Source organism: Oryctolagus cuniculus, chromosome 4, assembly GCF_964237555.1.
Source record: "Oryctolagus cuniculus chromosome 4, mOryCun1.1, whole genome shotgun sequence".
NCBI lineage: Eukaryota > Metazoa > Chordata > Mammalia > Lagomorpha > Leporidae > Oryctolagus > Oryctolagus cuniculus.
The window spans coordinates 145,527,058-145,546,778 of record NC_091435.1 but is presented as its reverse complement, the minus strand read 5'-3'; the positions used below and the strand labels follow the sequence as shown (position 1 = coordinate 145,546,778).

Here is a 19,721-nt window from a genome sequence, read left to right as displayed (position 1 = left end):
AGTAGCCAAAGTTTCCAAATTAAAATATTAGTCAGTAGCCTTCAGTGTTTGCTAGCTCACTCAAGAGTTAAAGCCAGTTTCATCATAATGGTCTGTAGAGTACTCCGTGATTTAAAAATCCCAGCTTTCCAGGGTGAATGTTTAGCCTCACAGTTAAGATGCCCACAGCTAATAATGGGGTACCTGGGATTGAAGCCTGGTTCAGGTTCCTAACTCTAACTTACTACTGAGGCGTACCCTTCAGGCACCTGTGGTTTCTGCCACCCCACATGGTAGACTTGGATTGAGCTCCCAGCTCTAGCCCCGCCAGTTTTCTTCTGGTGCAATCATTTGAGAAATAAACCAGCAAGTGGAGGAGCTCTCTCATTCTTTCTGTTTCTGTCCCTCTCCCTTTCATCAGTCTCTAGCTGTCGTAAAGATGATTTATCTCATAGTACTTCCTTGGCCTGCTCCCTTTCAGGTCTCTTCAGATATCAGTGAGATTTTCCCTGACTTCTCATTATAAAACAGCAACCTACCCCCCACCAACCCTGCCCCACCATCCTTTCTAAAATCTTATTTTTTTCTATTGCACACATATCTTATCAGGTAAGTCATATGCTTGCTTCCATGTCATTTTTCCATATGTCTGCTTCATAAAGACAGAGACTTTATTTTATTCTCTGCTGTATCCCTCGCACTTAGAAAATGCCTGGCACGTAAGTCAGCATTCAATGTTTGTTGACCAAATGAATATATTGATAGAATATTTTTGGAAGGCAACTGTAACATGTTTTTAAAACCATGTTTTAAAAAGCTTAACTGTTGAAATCTTTACTTAGTGCAGAGTTGATCTTCTGTATATAAAGATAATTAAAAATAAATCTTAATGAAGAATAGGATGGGAGAGGGAGTAGGAGGTGGGATGGTTTCAGGGTGGGAGGGAAAGTATGGGGGGAAGAACCACTATATTCCAAAAGTTGTGCCGATGAAATTTATATTTATTAAATAAAAGCTGTCTATAAAAAAATAAAGTTTGGGAATGATTGAATTCTGTCCACTCGATGAAGTGGGGAGGACAGGACCAAGAGAAGTAACCAGAACAACTTTCTCTTGGTAAGAAAAGAGAAGGCAATAGGAAAATGATTGCAAAATATAAAAGAAGTGTCAGGATCCAGAAAACGCTATGTGTTTGGAGTCTTTGAGAAGACTGCTGATGTAAGCAAAAGGTTGGTGCCTGGGAGTAGTACAAGGTACCATTACAGGTGGATGCAAACAGACGTTGAAGGGCTTGAAAGTGAGCCAAAAGAGGCAGAGCTGCCCTGATCCATGACGGAGATCAGTGGTGTGAATTCTCAAACGTGGGGGAGGAGGAAGCTGCCTGAATCGAAGCTTCTTAGTGCTGTGTAGGTGGCAAGGAGACTGGGATAAATAATGTCACCCGGAAGGTGGTTGCAGCAGGCAGAGTTGAGGTAATAACTGCTCAAGGTAGCAACTAGTGGGGCTGTGACGAAGTAAAGCATGTACTGAATATCAGCAATCATGATATGGCAGAGCATAAGACTTACTGGTTAGCTGCAAGAAAGAAGAACTTAAAAGTTCCAATATTAAAAATCATGTTGCTTTTTAATTATTTTCTTCTTTATTATAGGTGTCTCTTGTTTACAGAAAGATGGATCATTTAAACCATTGGAGGACTCAGTTATCACAATGCTTCTGTGCTACCAGCTAAGATTTATGACAGTAAATTCATGACAAATTTCCATGTTACAGAATGGAAGAACTAAAAGGATACTCTCTCATAAAAATAGTCCTGTAGTATCATATTACTAAACAAAATTTAAAAGCACAGTTGTTAAATTATTAGATTTGCTAATAATTAGACAAGCACACATGCAGCAACTACTGTATACTGATAGTTACTGAACCTCAAATTTAGATGATTTCCCTTTGTGAGAGAAGTCGTTTGCAAAGAAACCACTGAACATTGTCACTACATATATTTTCAGCGAAGTGTCATTTAGAAAATTTGAATTGAAATAAGTTCTGAAAAGTCTGAAGCCCCACTACTAAGTGGATTTGATATTATGGCAGCAACTTACAGACTTGTGGTTAGTACTGTGAACCACTATAGCAGTGTGCTAATAGACCGGCGTTTTGAGCAAGCTATACATTATTGCACTGGAACATGCCACACCTTCTCACATGGAGTTGACTGCATTGTGGTTCATCACAGCGTTTGCGCGGATCTCTTGCACATCCCGGTGTCTCATTTCAAAGATGTGGATCTGAACTCTGTGTTTCTACCCCACGAGAATGGGCTTTCCGCAGCTGAAGGTGACTATACCCATCAGACCTTCACAGGCATGCCCAGGGTCAGGAGAGGATCTGCGTTTCAGAATTCCTGTAACTTAAAGGACATTGCAGGAGAAGCAATCAGTTTTGCAAGTGGGAAAATAAAGGAATTTTCCCTTGAAAAACTCAAAAACTCTAACCATGCAGCTTATAAAAAAGGAAGGAAAGTCAAGTCTGACTCATTTAATAGGAGGTCAGTTGATTTTGACCTGCTCTGTGGTCATTACAACAGCGATGGGACCTCCCCGTCCTTTGGTTTACTCCGAAGTTCCTCAGTTGAGGAAAAGTCTTTGTCCCACAGAAACTCACTTGATACAAACCTGACTTCCATGCTTCTTCACAACTTCTCGGAAGAAGACCTAGTTACCCATATTTTAGAAAAACATAAAATCGATAATTTTTCCTCTGGGACAGACATAAAGATGTGCTTGGACATCTTGCTGAAATGCTCTGAGGATTTGAAAAAATGCACAGATATCATAAAACAATGCATTAAGAAAAAGTCGGGGGGTGGCATCAATGAAGGAAGTAGTAATGATGCAATATCTAGCTCTGAAACTGTCTATATGAATGTAATGACCAGGTTAGCATCCTATCTGAAAAAGTTACCGTTTGAGTTCATGCAGTCTGGAAACAATGAGGCTATAGATTTAACAGAACTGGTCAGTAATATGCCTAGCTTACAGCTGACTCCCTTCTCTCCAATATTTGGCACTGAACAGCCCCCTAAATATGAAGATGTTGTCCAGCTCTCAGCCCCTGACTCTGGACAGTTTCAGACTAGTGAATTACAAGATGACAAGTATAATTCTAGAAAAATGGACACCATAAAATCCATCCCCAACAACTCCACAGATTCCTTATATAACTTAGAAATAAAAACTGCCCAGCTTCAGTCACCGTCATTAACCATGAACTCTTTGGAAAACGTTGCATCTGGTGACTTAATGGAAACTCTTTACATTGAAGAAGAGTCAGATGGAAGGAAAGCACTAGATAAAGGACAAAGGACAGAGAATGGACCCAGTCAAGAGTTAAAGGTAAAAGAACGTAAAGCAGAATTTTCAGACTGTGGTACTCATCTTAAAAACTGCCCTGCCTCGACACAAAATGAAATTGGCAAGGCATTTGAAAAGCCAGGTGTTCATCTAGCCGGCGAAGACCCTAAATTAAAAGTTGCTAAAGTTGAAGCGGGAGACAAGGGGGATTATGTGAACCCTAACAGCCAGGAAGAGATAGATAAATTATTAATGGATTTGGAATCGTTTTCACAGAAGATGGAGACCTCTTTAAGACAGCCACTTGCTAATGGTAAAAACTCGGAGTCTCTGAACAGTCCTGGTCAGATGGCTGCTCAGATCCCTGCAGATCTTGAGCCTAAATCTAAAGACGCTTCACCTGCAGAAAAAGTCTCACCTTCCTGTCTGACAAAGGTTATTGAAACCAACGGACACAAAATAGAGGAAGAGGATAGAGCACTCCTACTGAGAATTCTGGAAAGCATTGAAGACTTTGCCCAAGAACTAGTCGAGTGCAAATCAAGCAGAGGAAGTCTATCGCAAGAAAAGGAAATGATGCAGATTCTACAGGAAACCTTGACAAGTTCCTCCCCGGCCAGTGTGTCAGTCGGTAGAAGTGCTGTTGGTGATAAAGCCAAAGATACTACTTCAGTAGTGTTGATTCAGCAGACCCCCGAAGTGATCAAGGTGAGTCATCTTACATTCTACTCATGCTGTTTCCCTATACTAGGGTTGGTTTCAGCTCAGTCAGTAAAAAGCAAAGAGAGTTAAAAAGACTGATCAACTGCTGTCTCCATACCCTTCATCTTCTTCCTAGTCCTGCGACCAAAGGAAAACTACTTAGCCTTAATATTCCTCTTCTATATGGTAAAAATAATGTAGATCAAGGTAACTTTATGAAGTATAATGCTTATATAAAAGTCATTTAATAATAATCTTCATAGTTTACCAAAAGATAGGTCCTTACCACATGTATATGTAGACCTGTACAAGGTGCAGTGTACGGTACAAAAGAATAAAGGACATGATTTTAAAAAAATAATTTATTTGAAAGGTAGAGTTACAGAAAGAGAGAGAGAGAGAGAGAGAGAGAGATCTTCCACATGCTGGTTCACTCCCCAGATGTCCACAACAGCCAGAACTGGACCAGGCCAAAGCTAGGAGCCAGGAGCTTCTTCTGGGTCTCCCACATGGATGCAGGGGCCCAAGTACTTGTGCCATCTTCCACTGCCTTCCCAGGCTATCAGCAGGGAACTGGATCAGAAGTGCAGCAGCTGGGACATGAACAAGCACTCATATGGGAGGCCAGCTTTGCAGGCAAAATCCAGTATGCCACAATGCCAGCCCCAGGGACATGATGCTTAAAGAGCTTAAAATCTAGTCGGGGAGCCTGAAACCACACTGGAGCCTGTGAAAATACTTGAAAGTATCGTTAGTGCAATAAACCGTCAAAAAGGTAAAGACTAGCCTATGAGATTTGCTTCAACATGTGAGAATAAGTATCAATCTAGAATGAGAAGTAATTGTGACAGCCTTCATATCTATCCCTTTACTGATAGCGTTGCTTTTGAGTACTCTCAGAAAGGCAGTTACCTGCTGGTATGTATACATGTGTGTTTAAACACAACAAGATTATTCTTGGTTTATTTTACAAGTTCACCAAGGGGCTAGCAAGGGGCTGCACTGCACCTGGCTCAAGGACCCAGACTGGGGGCACACTCACATCCGTGAAATCTCCAGCCTGATTGCAGACGGGGCTCTCAACCCTTCACTGAGACGCTCGCCTGGTCTGTCAGCTGTGTTGTCTTCATTACCAGTCTAAAGCAGAGTGGGTGCTCAGTTCTTTCCTGGAATGCCCACCTGGTTTATCAGATGTATTTCTCCTCATTAAATTTTGCTACCTCGCTAACTACTTTAAAAAAAAAAAAAGAAAAGAAAAGAAAAAGACCCAGCCTGGCTAATGGATTCTCAATGTTCATAAGTATATTTTGAGTTTACTGGGGAAGGGAAAGAAAAGGGTGGTGTTTTTAACTGTCTTGTCTCAGACAATACAAACTTCTGTTCGTAATCTAGTGCTCCCAACTTAAAATCTGAGTAACAGGGGCAAGGTGTTTGGCACAGTGGTTAAAGATGCTGCTTGGGATGCCCACGTACCATATCAGATTAGAAACCTGGCTCCTCTGCTTCAGATCCAGCTTCCTGCTAGTGCACATCCTGGGTGAAAGCAGATGATGGCACAAGTACTTGGGTCCCTCTGTCCACCTGGGATACCCAGATTCCAGGTTCCTGGATTCAGCCTTGCCCAGTCTTGGCTGTTGTAGGCATTTGGGGAGGGAGTTGTCAGGTGGAATCTCTCTGTCTTTGTATCAAATGAAAATGAATAAAAAATAAAATTTGAGCAACATAGAGAAGCACTCAGAATATTTGATGAGCACTAACTCATGAATGTACTATACCTGTCAACATGTATGAATCACAGACATAACGGCAAATCAACAAAAGCAAGTTGTAAAATATTGCTACATATGGTTTTGAGATAGGTATATTTGTACAAAAATTATGAGAAAATACACATATACATCAAATATGGTATTCAGAACAATTGTTAAACCTGGGAGAAGGAAAAGACATGTAACTGAGAAATACTGTGCCAGGGGCCTCAATAGTATTAGTACTGTTTTATTTTATAATCTGGGTATTGGACCCGTAAGTATTTTGTCATTTTTTTATGCCTTTTTATATAAGTTTGGCATAGTGGTCAAAACAGTTTGGGGTGCCCTCAGCCAATTTTGGAGTGCCTGGGTTTGAGTCTCAGCCCTGCTTCCAATGCCCACCCTAGGAGACAAGAGGTAATGGCTCAAGTAGTTGGGTCCCTATCATCCACATGGGAGATGCAGATTGAGTTTCTGGCTGCTGCCTTGGCCTGGCCCAGCCCCAGCTGTCGTGGGCATTTTGGAAGTCAACCAGCATCAGATGAGAGATCTCTCTCTCTTCCTCTTTTCTACCCCACTGCCTTTTAAATAAAGTAAAAAAAAAAATAATAATAATTTAAGCCAATTATATACTGGAGATGGCAGTTATGAATCTGAGCTAAAAATAAATAAATAAAGTTACATGTTATTTTTAGTCTTCTCATTAAGTTTTTCATTTGAGCAGAGGGAAAAATGTTTATTGTGATCAAATGAATAATTCTTACCTGACATGTTTTGTGTCTTCTGTTGTGTGCACATTTTTAGTACCAGTGGTGTAAAAGTTTAAAACAATTCATATTTAAGGTTATTAGATGGATTTTAATAAAAATATCTGTAGATATTCCCTGAGCACTTATGTGAAATCTCTGTGTTGATTCATAATGTTGATCTCTTCAATTAACTGAGCCAACACTGGGGAGAAACTATAGGAATTAATTACAAAAGTGAAAAAAATTATTTCATGTATTTAAGTCATACTGATGTACTTCATATTTTAAAAAGAAAGAAGCAACATAATAACTACCTCAAAATGATATTAATATCCTAAGAGCTGCCAGTTATTGTGAGCTAAGACATGTAATACTTCAGATTTTTTTCTATTTTCTCACAATAACCTGGCTACCCATTAAAAAAAAGTCTTCTCCAATGAACTATTCCAACATCTTATAATCACTAAGCCAAAAACTCCTTTTTTTTAAAGATTTATTTATTTATTTGAAAGTCAGAGTTACACAGTGAGAGAAGGAGAGGCAGAGAAGAGAGAGGTCTTCCATCCACTGGTTCACTCCCCAGTTGGCCGCAACAGCCGGAGCTACGCCAATCCGAAACCAGGAGCCAGGGGCTTCCTCCAGGTCTCCCACATGGGTGCAGGGGCCCAAGGACTTGGGCCATCTTCCACTGCTTTCCCAGGCCATAGCAGAGAGCTGGACTGGAAGTGGAACAGCCTGAACTAGAACCAGTGCCCATATGGGGTGCCGGCACTGCAGGCCAAGGCGTTAACCTGCTGCGCCACAGTGCTGGCCCCAAGCAGAAGCTCTTACCATATGATACTGTATTTTGAATTTTGCTCAACTTTCTTCCTCCATTATCTCCTCTGAAAAAAATGAGACAAATTATTCTAAAAAGCACATGGGCTGCAGAAAGTAGAGAATGCGAACCTGAGGCCAAGAACACATGGCAAGCAGCACTCCCCTTCGTCCCAGCCTTTGGGATCGAGCACGCGGCGACACCTCCAGTGTAAGCACCACCCAGGCTAGAAATGAGCTTCCTGGCTTTCTGACAAGTATGGACACTAAGATCTCATTAAAATATGGTCTCACACCATTCTTGTAAGTCCCAGTATCACCAAACAGAATAAAAACCTGTGATATTTCTTCTTGTTAAAGAGGAAAAATAATTAATGAAAAGCCAATTTACAAAGGCAGGTAGCTTGGGGGCCTGCTTTGTGCATAAGGGGTTAAGCTGCAGCCTGCATCCCAGTTCAAGTGCTAGCTGCTCCACTTCTGATCCAGCTCCTTATTACTGTATCTTGGAAAGCAGCAGCGGATGGCCCAAGTGCTTGGGCCCCTGCACCCACATGGTAAATCTAAGAAGCTTGTGGCTTCTGGCTTTGGCCTGGCTTTGGCCTGGCCCAGCCGTTGAGGCCATCTGGGGAGTGAACCAGCAGATGGAAGATCTTTCTCTCTGTCTCTCTCTCTCTCTCTCCCTCTCTCTGTAACTCTGTCTTTCAAATAAAAAATAAATAAATGTCTTTAAAAAAAAAAAGAAATGTGAAGTGTTTAATTCAAGAAGATGCTTAATGCAAGCAGACAGACCATTATCCATTAACTCAGTTGCCTCTCTTTTTTTTCTTTTCACCAGATTTTTTATGTCAGAATTGGCAAACTTTTCCTGTAAAGGGACAGGCAAGAAATATTATAGGTTTTGTGGGTTGCAAGATCTCTGTCACATAGTCTTTGTCTTTAAAAAAAAAAAAAAAAAAAAAAAAAACTTTTAAAAAATGTAAACCGGGGGCCGGCGCAGTGACGCAACTGGTTAAAGCCCTGGCCTATAGCACCGGTATCTCATATACGCACTGGTTCTAATCCTGGCGCTGCTCCACTTCCGATCCAGCTCTCTGCTGTGAGCAGGGATAGCAGTAGAAGATGGCCCAAGTCCTTGGTGCCTGCACCCTCTTGGGAGACCTGGAGAAAGCTCCCGGCTCCTGGCTTCAGATTGGCACAGCTCCAGCCATTGTGGCCATCTGGGGAGTAAGCCAGTGGATGGAAGACCTCTCTCTCTGTCTCTACCTCTCTCTAACTCTGTCTTTCCAATAAATAAATAAATCTTTAAAAAAATTCTTAAAAATATAAACCACTTTTAGTTCCAAGATATACTAAAAAAATAGTTTTCCAATTCCTGTTTTAGGAAAGCAGAAAAATGCAGTAAATCATAAGCACTCTTGTCATTAACCTCTTAGCTTTGTCAAATCTTAATGTTTTGCCATATTTGCTTTAGGTCTGCCTGATTTATTTAATATTTCCATTATCACAATCATTTAGAACTTTTTTAAAAAAAGATTTATTTATTTTAAAGGCAGAGTGATGGGGCCAGCTCTGTGGCATAGCAGGTAAAACCACTGCCTGTAGCGCCAGCATCTCATATAGGTGCAGGTTCAAGTCCTGGCTGCTCCACTTCTGATCCAGCTCTCTGCTTATGGGCTGGGAAAGCAATAGAAGATGGCCCAAGTCCTTGGGTCCCTGCACCCACATGGGAGACCCAGGGGACGCTCCTGGCTCCTGGTTTCGTATCAGCCCAGCTCTGGCCATTGCAGCCATTTGGGGAGTGAACCAGTGGATGAAAGATCCCTCCCTCCCTCTCTCTCTCTCTCTTTGCCTCTGCCTCTCTGTAACTTTTTCAAATAAATAAATAAATCTTTAAAAAAAAAAAAAAAAGAGTGAAGAGAGAGAAGGGGAGACAGAGAAAGACATCTTCCATCTGCTGGTTCACTTCCCAAATGGCTAGAACAGCTGGGTCAGGCAAAAGCCAGGAGTCTGGAACTCCATTCAGGTCTCCCATGTGGGTGGCCAGGGCTTTTCCAGGGGCATTAACAGGGAGCTGGATCAGAAGTGAAGCAGCCAGGACCTGAACCATTGCTGTGATACAGGACACCAGCAGCACAAGCAGTGGCTTAACTTGCTGCCCCATAATTCACAATTCCTGCCCCTAAATTTAGAACCTTTAAAAATTATTTTTATTTGAAATGCAGAGGTATAGAAATAAACAGAGGTCTCTTACCTGCTCACTTACTACCCAAATTCCTACAATAGCCAGGGATGGACCAGTTTGAAACCAGGAACCCAGAGCTCATTCTGGGTCTCCCATGTGGGGACTTGAGCTATCACTTCCAGGTTGCATGTTAGGAGTGGGATGGAATAGGAAGTAGAGCCAGGAATCCCAGGCGCTCTGATGTGGGGGGCCGGCATCCCGAGCAGCATTATAGCCACCTCTACTGTCATCATTTTAAAAAAATCATCTCAGATATGGTTGAAATCCCTAGGGTGCCTCTCCTTCGTACCTTCCCTCTTCTCCAGAAGTAACTGCTACCCTGAAATCAGTGTTTATTTCTTACGATGTTTGTATACAATATTATTTTTTCATATTTCTATTCTTAATGAATGTAGAATAATGAGAAATTGATAGTGGGCCAGTTTATTAATAACTTTGTATGCTGTGCTGAACAATTCATTCTAGGCGAGTGGGAAGCCAAAAAAAGCTTTTAAGCAGAAGCCCATAGCATGGTTATTTTAAAGTATAGCAAATTTTAAATAAAGGCTGTTTTTTCTTTTTGGACAGCTGAAAATTTACCAAGCATTCAAAACATTTTAACTAAAAGGTTTACATAAAGAGGCATATAGGTAGCATTTGTACATAATATTGATTATTATCCCTAAGAAAACTGATTGACCTGATGGTATTATATGTCATTAATTTTTTAATACTTCAGAATAATTTTCCAAGAGTGAGGAGTGCATGTCATCCAATTACAAATGAAATTCAAATCTGTGTTAGAAGAGGGAACTGCATAGAAAATACTAGGAGGATATTCGTCTAGGTTAGGTATCAGTAATCTAGGGTCCATGGCCAAATCCAGTCTGTTGCCTGCATTCATGGTTTAATCCACAACTCTTCTTCTTCTTTTTTTTTTTTTTTTTTAAAGATTTGTTTATTTGAAAGGTAGGGTTGAGAGAGGGAGAGACAGAGATCTTCCATCCTCTGGTTTACCCCCCAAATGGCCTCAACTGCCAGAGCTGAGCTGCTCCAAAGCCAAGAGCTAGGAACCTCATCTGGGCCTCCCACATGGATGCAGGGACCCAAACACTTGGGCCATTCTCCACTTCCTTTCCAAGCACATCAACAGGGAGCCGGATTAGAAGTGGAGCACCTGGATTCGAACTGGTGCCCATGTGGGATGCCAGTGCCACAGGCACTGGCTTTACCAGCTATGCCACAGCACCAGCCCCCACATCTCTTCATTTACATTGGGTCTATGGCTGGTATTTTACTCTGCTTGCAAAGTTGAGTATTACAACAGAGCCTCTGAAGCCTAAAATATCTGGCCATATACAAAAAAAAAAAAAAATTGCTGATTCCTGGTCTACATATTACTTCACAGATTAGCAAAGCAGACTTTTGTTAAGGTTCAGTGTGTTGTTTTTTTTAAACATACCGTAAATCTTGGGAACATTAAATATCAAAAGCAGAAACTACCAATGGCTGATGATACTCAGTCTACCAATGGATACAGGTAAGTAAATACAGAGTTTCTAAATTCTTCATGGTAGATTCTGACCATAGCTTTTCTTTCCTGTCCTCCTTAGTCCCAATTTATCTCTGACTTTCCCATTTAAACCAGTTTCTTTTTCATCCCTGTATTAAACTCTTTTTCCTTCCTTTGGACAGGAAGTTTCTCATTGTGTTATCTCTATCATTAGCTAGCAAGTATTTTTTCACAGAGTTTCCATGTGACAGAAGATGATCCTATAGGTTCTAGAATAGCTAAAAGTGGGTTGAACACGAAAAAGAGAACAGCTTATGCAGGAGGGAAAGGGCAGTACGGCTGACGTCCCACGGGTTTCCTAAATGCAGATGAGTGAATTATCACGAGCATGTTTTGATGTGGAGAATAATCGAATAATTGAAAAAATAAAGCATTGAGAAACTGTACTGATTTGGTAATTTGCATAACAAATGATAATTTAATTCTATGTTTTGTTACCAGCAACAGATGGTATTATTTATTTTTGGTCTGTTTTTAGCCTTGTGGGGCAACAGTGTGTTCATGGTTATTCACAGGTTAAAATAATAAACCCTAACCTCCTTTAATAATTATTTGTTTTTACTTTTAATTTTAGTAAATACAAAGCCAGGAAAAAATTGTCTATGTCCACTTGCCTCAATTGAAAGAACAGAAGGTTTGGGAAGGATTCTTCAATGAAGCATAAAGGATTTAAAGTAAATGGGAGAGGGGGGCAGTGCTGGCTCAGTGGGTTAAAGCCTCGGCCTGCAGTGGGGCACCATGTGGGTGCTGGTTTGAGTCCCAGCTGCTCCACTTCCGATCCAGCTCCCTGCTAACGCACCTAGGAAAGCAGCAGAGAATGGTCCAAGTCCTGGGGCCCTTGCACCCATGTGGGAGACCCGGAAGAAGCTCCTGGCTCCTGGCTTTGGATCGGCGCAACTCCAGCCGCTGTGGCCATCTGGGGAGTGAACCAGCAGATGGAAGATTCTCTCTCTCTGCCTCTCTGTAACTCTGCCTTTCAGATAAATAAATCTTTAAAAGTAATAATAAATAAACCATTAAGTCTAGCAAAACAATAAAATTTCAGCTAATTAAGGAGAAAGCATGTCTCGAATAGTAAAAATACATATTAAAATATTAATATTCTTAAATAATAAAGAACATGTCTATTCTTAAAAAAAATTTTTATTTGAGGGAGAGACCAAGCTCCCACGAAATATCTGCAATGGCCCAGGCTGGACCAAATCTAAGCCAGGAGCCAGAAATTCAAAGTCTACTGTATGGGTGTCAGGAGCACAATTGCTTGAACCATTGCCACTGTTTCCCAGGGTCTACATTAGTAGGAAACTGGAGTCAGGAGCCCAAGCCAAAAATCTTAGCCGGGCACTTCAGTGTGGGGCATGGGCATCTCAACTACTAAGCTAAACTCCTTCTGCTTTATTAATTTTAAGATTAAAGAATAGGACTATCTTGAACATGTTTCCAAGCACCAACTTCAGCCAGACTTATTTTAGTGATATTGTAAGGATTGTTTATAGTTAACTCATTATTTACGTTTAGTTCACTGCTACAGCCCAGAACCTAGACTGGTAGGTAGCAGGCTCTTAGTGGGTGCTCAGTACATACATGAAGATGTTAATAATTGTCACTTTTACAGAGGTGTTTACTTGTATATTTCTGTAATGCTTAAATGCTTTCTTATAACCAACATTTTATAACAAAAAACAATAAAGGTAATTTTTCAAAACATACTCTTAAGAGATGCCAGTCTCCGGCACACCAGGTTCTAGTCCCGGTCGGGGCGCCGGATTCTGTCCCGGTTGCCCCTCTTCCAGGCCAGCTCTCTGCTGTGGCCAGGGAGTGCAGTGGAGGATGGCCCAAGTGCTTGGGCCCTGCACCCCATGGGAGACCAGGAGAAGTACCTGGCTCCTGCCATCGGATCAGCGTGGTGCGCCAGCCGCAGCGCGCCGGCCGTGGCGGCCATTGGAGGGTGAACCAATGGCAAAGGAAGACCTTTCTCTCTCTCTCTCTTTCTCACTGTCCACTCTTCCTGTCAAAAAAAAAAAAGAAAAGAAAAAGAAAAAGAGATGCCAGTCTTATAGTCAGCCTGAGCCCCTAATATGCTTTTTCTAATATGACCATCTTCAGAAGTTGGATAAAACAACCTGTGTAAACTGATCACTTCACCAGCTCAATTACACTGTACATTACAGACTCCCCACTTCATAAGAACTAAGAGTCTGATACAGACCTTTGCATTGGAGTCCTCCATTTCCTCTGCGGTACTAGACTAGATCTGAGGGCTGCTTCTGTCATCCCCTCTCATGATCTCCCTTTGCAAATGTAGTTGAAATGCTTAGCCCAGGAGTCATCCAACAGGGATAGCTCCATCAGCTGTTGAGTTTACAACAAATTATGCTCACTGTCACCAGGATCCTTGACTATCCCTTTAAGTCTTGTTTTTACATTTGTGAATTCAGCTGTCACCCAAAATTATTGAGAAATAATATACTCACTCTACCATGGAAGGCACTGAGGCATGGTATTTTACAGTACCAGCCGCCACCAAACACTAATTTTTTTTTAAAGATTTATTTTATTTATTTATTTGAAAGTCAGAGTTACAGAGAGAGAAGAAGAGAGGCAGAGAGAGAGATCTTCTATCACCTGGTTCACTCCTCAACTAGCCGAAACAGCTGGAGCTGCACCGATCTGAAGCCAGGAACCAGGAGCTTCCTCCAGGTGTCCCACATGAGTGCAGGGGCCCAAGCACTCGGGCCACCTTCTACTGCTTTCCCAGGCCATAGCAGAGAGTTGGATCGGAAGTAGAGCAGCCGGGACTAGAACCAATGCCCACATGGGATGCCAACACTGCAGGCGGCAGCCTCACCCGCTACGCCACAGTGCTGGCCCCCAAATACTCATTTAACTGAGCAATGTCAATGAAATGAAGACCCACCATTCCTTCTAACTTTCACTATCTAGCATTTATAGACCAGACTGAATTCTTACACTCTATAAATGAACAATCTCTTATTGAAATAATTCCTAAAGGAGGGAGGGGAGAAGAAAAGCAGACTGAGAAAGCTTTGAAAACTAGAAATTCTAGGGACCCAAAAATTTTAAGCTCTTAAATATCTCTCACTGCCATAAATCCTAGAAGAATAGATACTCTTAAGTATTAGAAACACTGAAGCCGGCGCCGCGGCTCACTAGGCTAATCCTCCACCTTGCGGCGCCGGCACACCGGGTTCTAGTCCCGGTCGGGGCGCTGGATTCTGTCCCTGTTACCCCTCTTCCAGGCCAGCTCTCTGCTGTGGCCAGGGAGTGCAGTGGAGGATGGCCCCAGTACTTGGGCCCTGCACCCCATGGGAAACCAGGAGAAGCACCTGGCTCCTGCCATCGGATCAGCGCAGTGCGCCGGCCACAGTGCGCCGGCCATGGCGGCTATTGGAGGGTGAACCAATGGCAAAGGAAGACCTTTCTCTCTGTCTCTCTCTCTCACTGTCTACTCTGCCTGTCAAAAAAAAAAAAAAAAAAAAAAAAACACTGAAAGACAAAAGTATTAGATTTGTAGATTTATCCTGTTGAGAGCCATGGAATGTGTTCTTATTATTAAAATAATCAAAACAAGACACAAAAATGCTTATTTGATCTCTATCACACATGTGCCTTTCCATTTTGCCACAGCCAGTGAAGGTAATGCTGGAGAATTAGACTGAGAACAAAAGAACCATAGATAACCACCATTACGTGGCCTCCTTCCCCCATCCCAGTGTTCCATTATTTAAGAGTAAAATAGGAGGGAGCAGGCATGTAACCTAGTGGTTGAGGCCCCTACATCAGAATGCCTCCAGCTTCCCACCACATTAGTCTGGTTAGCAAGAGTGATGGCCCAGGTGGTTGGGTTCCTGCCACCTATTTGGAAGACTTGGATTATGTTTCCAACTCCTGACTTTGGCCCTAACCCAGCGCCAACTATCGCTGACAGTTGGGGAGTGGTCCAAGGGATGAGGAAATCTCTCTCCCACTAAATAAAAATAATAAAACATGTTTTAAGTGTAAAATAACAGTAATTTGAGGGAGCTTCAAAATGTAAATATGGAATTAAAGGATAAGATAATTTTGGTGGAAAAACTTTTGCAATCCATGCATAGTTTCATAATACACATTTTCCATGAACTTGTCGAAGATACTTATGCAGAAAAAACAGTTAATGAAGACACCAGGACAAAGCATTAACGAGAGGGATATTGAATTTTAGAATTAAGAGTAATCAACCAATTAGCATATAATCAATTTCTTCTCTTAAAACCACTTTCACAGTAATATTTTAATCAAAATATGATTCCAAATTATTACCTTTAAAAATGTAATACTACTCAGCCAATTAGAGCCACTGATAAGAAGCCTTTTTTATTGAGATACAGTTCACCTGGTATAAAATTTGCCCCTAGTTTTTAGTAGTCACAATGTTGTAGAATCATCAGCACTATCTAATTCTAGAACATTTTCGTCACTCTGGAAAGAAACCCATATTCATTAGTGGTCACTCCCCATTCTTCTGCTCTTGGCAACCATGATGGATTTGCTGCCTATTTGGAGCATTTCATGTAGATGGGATCATACAATGGATGGCCTTTTGTGGCAGGCTTTTTCACATGGCATGGTGCTTCCATGGTTCATCATGAAATAGCATGCACCAGTACTTTGTTGTGTTTTATGGTTAAATGAGGTTCCACTGTTTGGAATACCACATGTTGTTCATCCTCTCATGGTGGTTAGCATTATGTAGAGTTTTTGTCTTTACTTTTTGGCTATTAATAAAAGCTGTGAACATTTATGTGTAAGTTTTCATGTATACCAAGAAATGCTTTTAACTTAGCAGTTTTAAGTTTTTTCAAAAAGCCAGCTTCCTTTTGTTAATCAAAAGCACCTTCCTGAGGTACTGGAAGTTCCTCTTACATATTTATCTCTTTCCTGTAATGTCTTCTGAGCAGTATCCTTTGGTATCGCTTCAAAGTGACTTTGTTGTCTTTCTGGACTTGGTTCTAACATTCACGTGGCTAAACTGATTTCAAACCCTTACTATGCTGTGTGTTTTTGTCACTCAGATTTTTCTTTTCCGCTTTGATACCTAAATTAGCCCAATTGGCCTTCTTACCTGCAGTGCCTTAACTCAGGCACTGTCTCAGTCTTCATAATCACATTCAAATTGAAGCTAGTGAGTGACTTTACATACTGGTATATAACAGGAAAGGCTAGGAGTCGGTGTTTAGTCTAGTGGTTAAGACACTCATAGCCTACGTTGGAGTGCCTGAATATGATTCTTGGTTCTGGCTCCTGACTCTAGCTCCCTACCCGTTGAGACCCTGAGAAGCAGTGGTGTTGATCAGGTAATTGGATTCCTGCCACCCGTGTCAGAGACCTAGATTGATTTCCTAGCTCCCAGCTTCTACCCCAGCTGAGGCTGTTGCAGGCATTTGGGGAGTGAGGCAGAGGATGGGATATCTCTCTCCCTGTCTCTCTCTGAATGTGGGTGTGGATGGTGCTCACTCAAATAAATATGTAGGTTTTTTTTTGAAAGGGCAAGATTTATTTTGGGACAACACATTACATATGCATTACTGTTTAGGATTTACACACAAATCAAAATAAGCGATTTATTTCTTTAAGCAAATGTTCAAAATTATTTTCTCTATCTTGAATAGTCAATCCATTTTTTTTCTTAAAACATCCAGTTGAGCTGGTATTTTCCAGAAAGAACTTAATAACTTTCTCAATATTGTCTTTGTTTTCAAACGGGGACATGAAGGTAATTATAAGAGGATTCAGAAAATTCTAAAAAATCTGTCCTGAATTTCAGACTAAGCCTCAAAGAATAAGTTACTTAAAAATGAAATGTGTTGGGTCTAGTATGCAATTTTACTCTCTAGTCTCCTTTTCAGTCTCACCTTCCTTGAAATTACAGGCTCAGTTCTGTCAATTTTGTTTTAAAACAAATGTGTATTTTATTTATTTGAAAGGCAAAGTAACAGATTGGGAGGTAGAGACACAGAGATCTTCCATTCACTGGTACACTCCCCAAATGGCCACAGTAGCCAGGGCTGGGCCAGGCTAAAGTCTGGAGCTTCATCCAGGTCTTCCATATGGTTGCAGGGACCCCAGCGCTTGGGCCATTCTCTGCTGCTTTCCCAGTCACAGTAGCAGGGATCTGGATCTGAAGTGAAGCAGCCAGGAGACACAATGCAGAGGGAAGTTAACCCACTGTGCCACAGTGCTGGCCCCCACGTCATCCCTTAAGGATGTGATAAGGTAACAACTTTTCTTGCTTGAGATACTAGAGAATATCCTTTAAAAAAAAAAAAAAAAAGAAGAAGAAGAAGAAAGACTTCCATTTTATGGTCATAGAAGAAAGACCAGTCTCTATAACCCTGCCAGAGAAACTGTAAAACCCATTCCCAGGAACCACCCAGCTGGTTCCTTTTGAGAAAGACTCTCCCTCACCCAAGCATGATTATTCTGGAGGAAGATAACGTGGAATGAGAAGGCAGGAAAGGAACCCCAGTTCAGGCAGGTGGGTCTTAAGGTCATAACGGGTGTATCCCGGTCACCCCCACAACAGAGAGCACGGGTTTCTTGCGTCTTCTAATAAAGCTCTCACCATTGTTGTCCTGAAGGCTCCGATTGAGCGCATAACTCAGGTAGAATCACCTGCCTCTCCTGACAGGTTGTGTTCATGAATGACCTGCATGCCCAGAACAGATGAGGTGGCTGTGCAGGAAGCGCCTCCTGGTGGCCAACTATCTTATCAGGTGGCTTTTATATATGCTGCAGAGAATGGGTGAAAAGATCCGAGTGTATAGAAGAAAGACATCCGTAATACCACAATGCTGTCCCCCGCTTTTTTTTTTTAAGATTTATGTATTTTGACATCCTTAAACTGAGTTTATAAATCATGATTTTATGATTCTCTCTCCTTCCTTACTCTGGTTGGTCCCTCCAAGGTCAACTTCTCACCCAGAAACAGCTTTGCTCTTAGAACATTCAGCCCATGGATTGTAATCTCACTTGTGACCCAGGCAGAAAGTAGATTATAGAAATGTTTTCATCTGTGGTGAAAGACACCTATGTTTAATGTTTTCCAGTAAAGAAGAGATTCTCTCTAAAAACTGTTCTTTAGTGCTCTGCTTCAGTTGTCCTATACTACTTGAAACTAATTCTTTTTCTTAGATCCTTTATAGGACCACACAGATATACTTTCATACAAATACAAATAAATAAGTAAAAAGCAATAAAAACCAGCCTCATCCTAGTCTTCCTCTGTCAGTGATTCATTGCTACAGATTCTTTCTAAGCCTTTTAGAAGTCCTCTGAATTTGTTGGAAGATAGATTGATAAATGAAAACTTAGAACTTACTTCACCTCAAAAGACATGGTTTGTAAATGCTTTCTTGTTTATGAGTGTTCCAACAGAACATAACCACGCTGCCTTCCTAGGCACATGAGCAGGAAGCTGAACTGGAAGTGGAGCAACCATATATAACCTATAACCACAGTTCCAACTTTGAAACTTCAGAGACTTACAGAAAGTAAATGAAATCAAAGTAATTCTTGGTTTTTTTCTCCCAACCAACATTATCCTAGGAGGGGCAATGAGGAAAAAAAAGAAGCCATTTCTTTATCATTTCTCTATCTTCACACCCAGAAAAGAATCTGGCACATAATAAATGATCATAAAACTGTTTATTGAGGGGCTAGCATTGTAGCATAGCAGGTAAAGCCACTGCTTGCGATGCTGGCATCCCCCGTGGGCAACAGTTCGTGTCCCAGTTGTTCCACTTCCAATCCAGTTCGTGTCCCAGTTGTTCCACTTCCAATCCAGCTCCCTGTTAATGTGCCTAGGAAAGCAGCGGAGGATGGCCCAGGTGCTTGGGCCCCTGCACACATGTGGGAGACCTGGGAAAGGCTCCTGGCTTCTGCCTGGCCCTGCCTCAGTCATTGGAGTGAACCAGCAGATAGAAGATCTCTTTTTGTATCTCCCCCTCTCTATATAACTCTGTCTTTCAAATAAATGAATAAATATTTTTAAAAACTAATTATTTATTGAGTAACTGAATAGCTGTAAAGTTGACCTTCTCCACAAGAGTTTAGACACTTGGCTTTCTGTGCCAACTGTGGCCAATGTGAATGTTCCTAAAATTTGCTTGCTGAACCTTCGCTAAGTGTGGCAAGCACCAACCCCTTACGTGACATAATACAAGAAGGGCAAGGGGCTGGCATTGTGGGACAGTGGGTTAAGCCACCACTTGCATCCCATATCACAGTGCCTGTTTGAGTTTTGGTTCCTCCACTTCCAGTTAGACTTCCTGCTCATGTGCCTGGGAAGGCAGCAGATGATGGCTTGATTGTTCTCTCTCTTTCCCTCCCTCCCTCTTCCTCATTGTCTCCCTTTCTTTCTCTGCTTTCCAAATAAATAAATCTTTAAAAAAGAGAGAGGGAAGTAGGACAGTGATTCTCTTTATGCCCAGAGAAGGCAGTGTTATGGCAGGAAGCAGAGTGGCTATGATGAGCAGACTAAGCTGATTTTCCAGGGAAAACTCTAAAACTACAAGAAAA

The 19,721-nt window shown here is 41.6% G+C and overlaps 1 protein-coding gene across 3 annotated transcripts in view; it reads left to right on the top strand.

The window, feature by feature from the left end:
• The window catches only part of PPP2R3A (protein phosphatase 2 regulatory subunit B''alpha), a 210,135-nt gene that overhangs the window by 84,376 nt on the left and 106,038 nt on the right, over positions 1-19,721 (top strand). For all 3 annotated transcript variants that reach the window (XM_051818617.2, XM_051818618.2, XM_070072785.1), the window contains one exon: positions 1,631-4,040. In XM_051818617.2, the coding sequence (XP_051674577.1) occupies positions 2,067-4,040 (1,974 nt within the window). In that variant the 5' untranslated portion in view covers positions 1,631-2,066. The remainder of the gene's footprint in view (positions 1-1,630; positions 4,041-19,721) is intronic.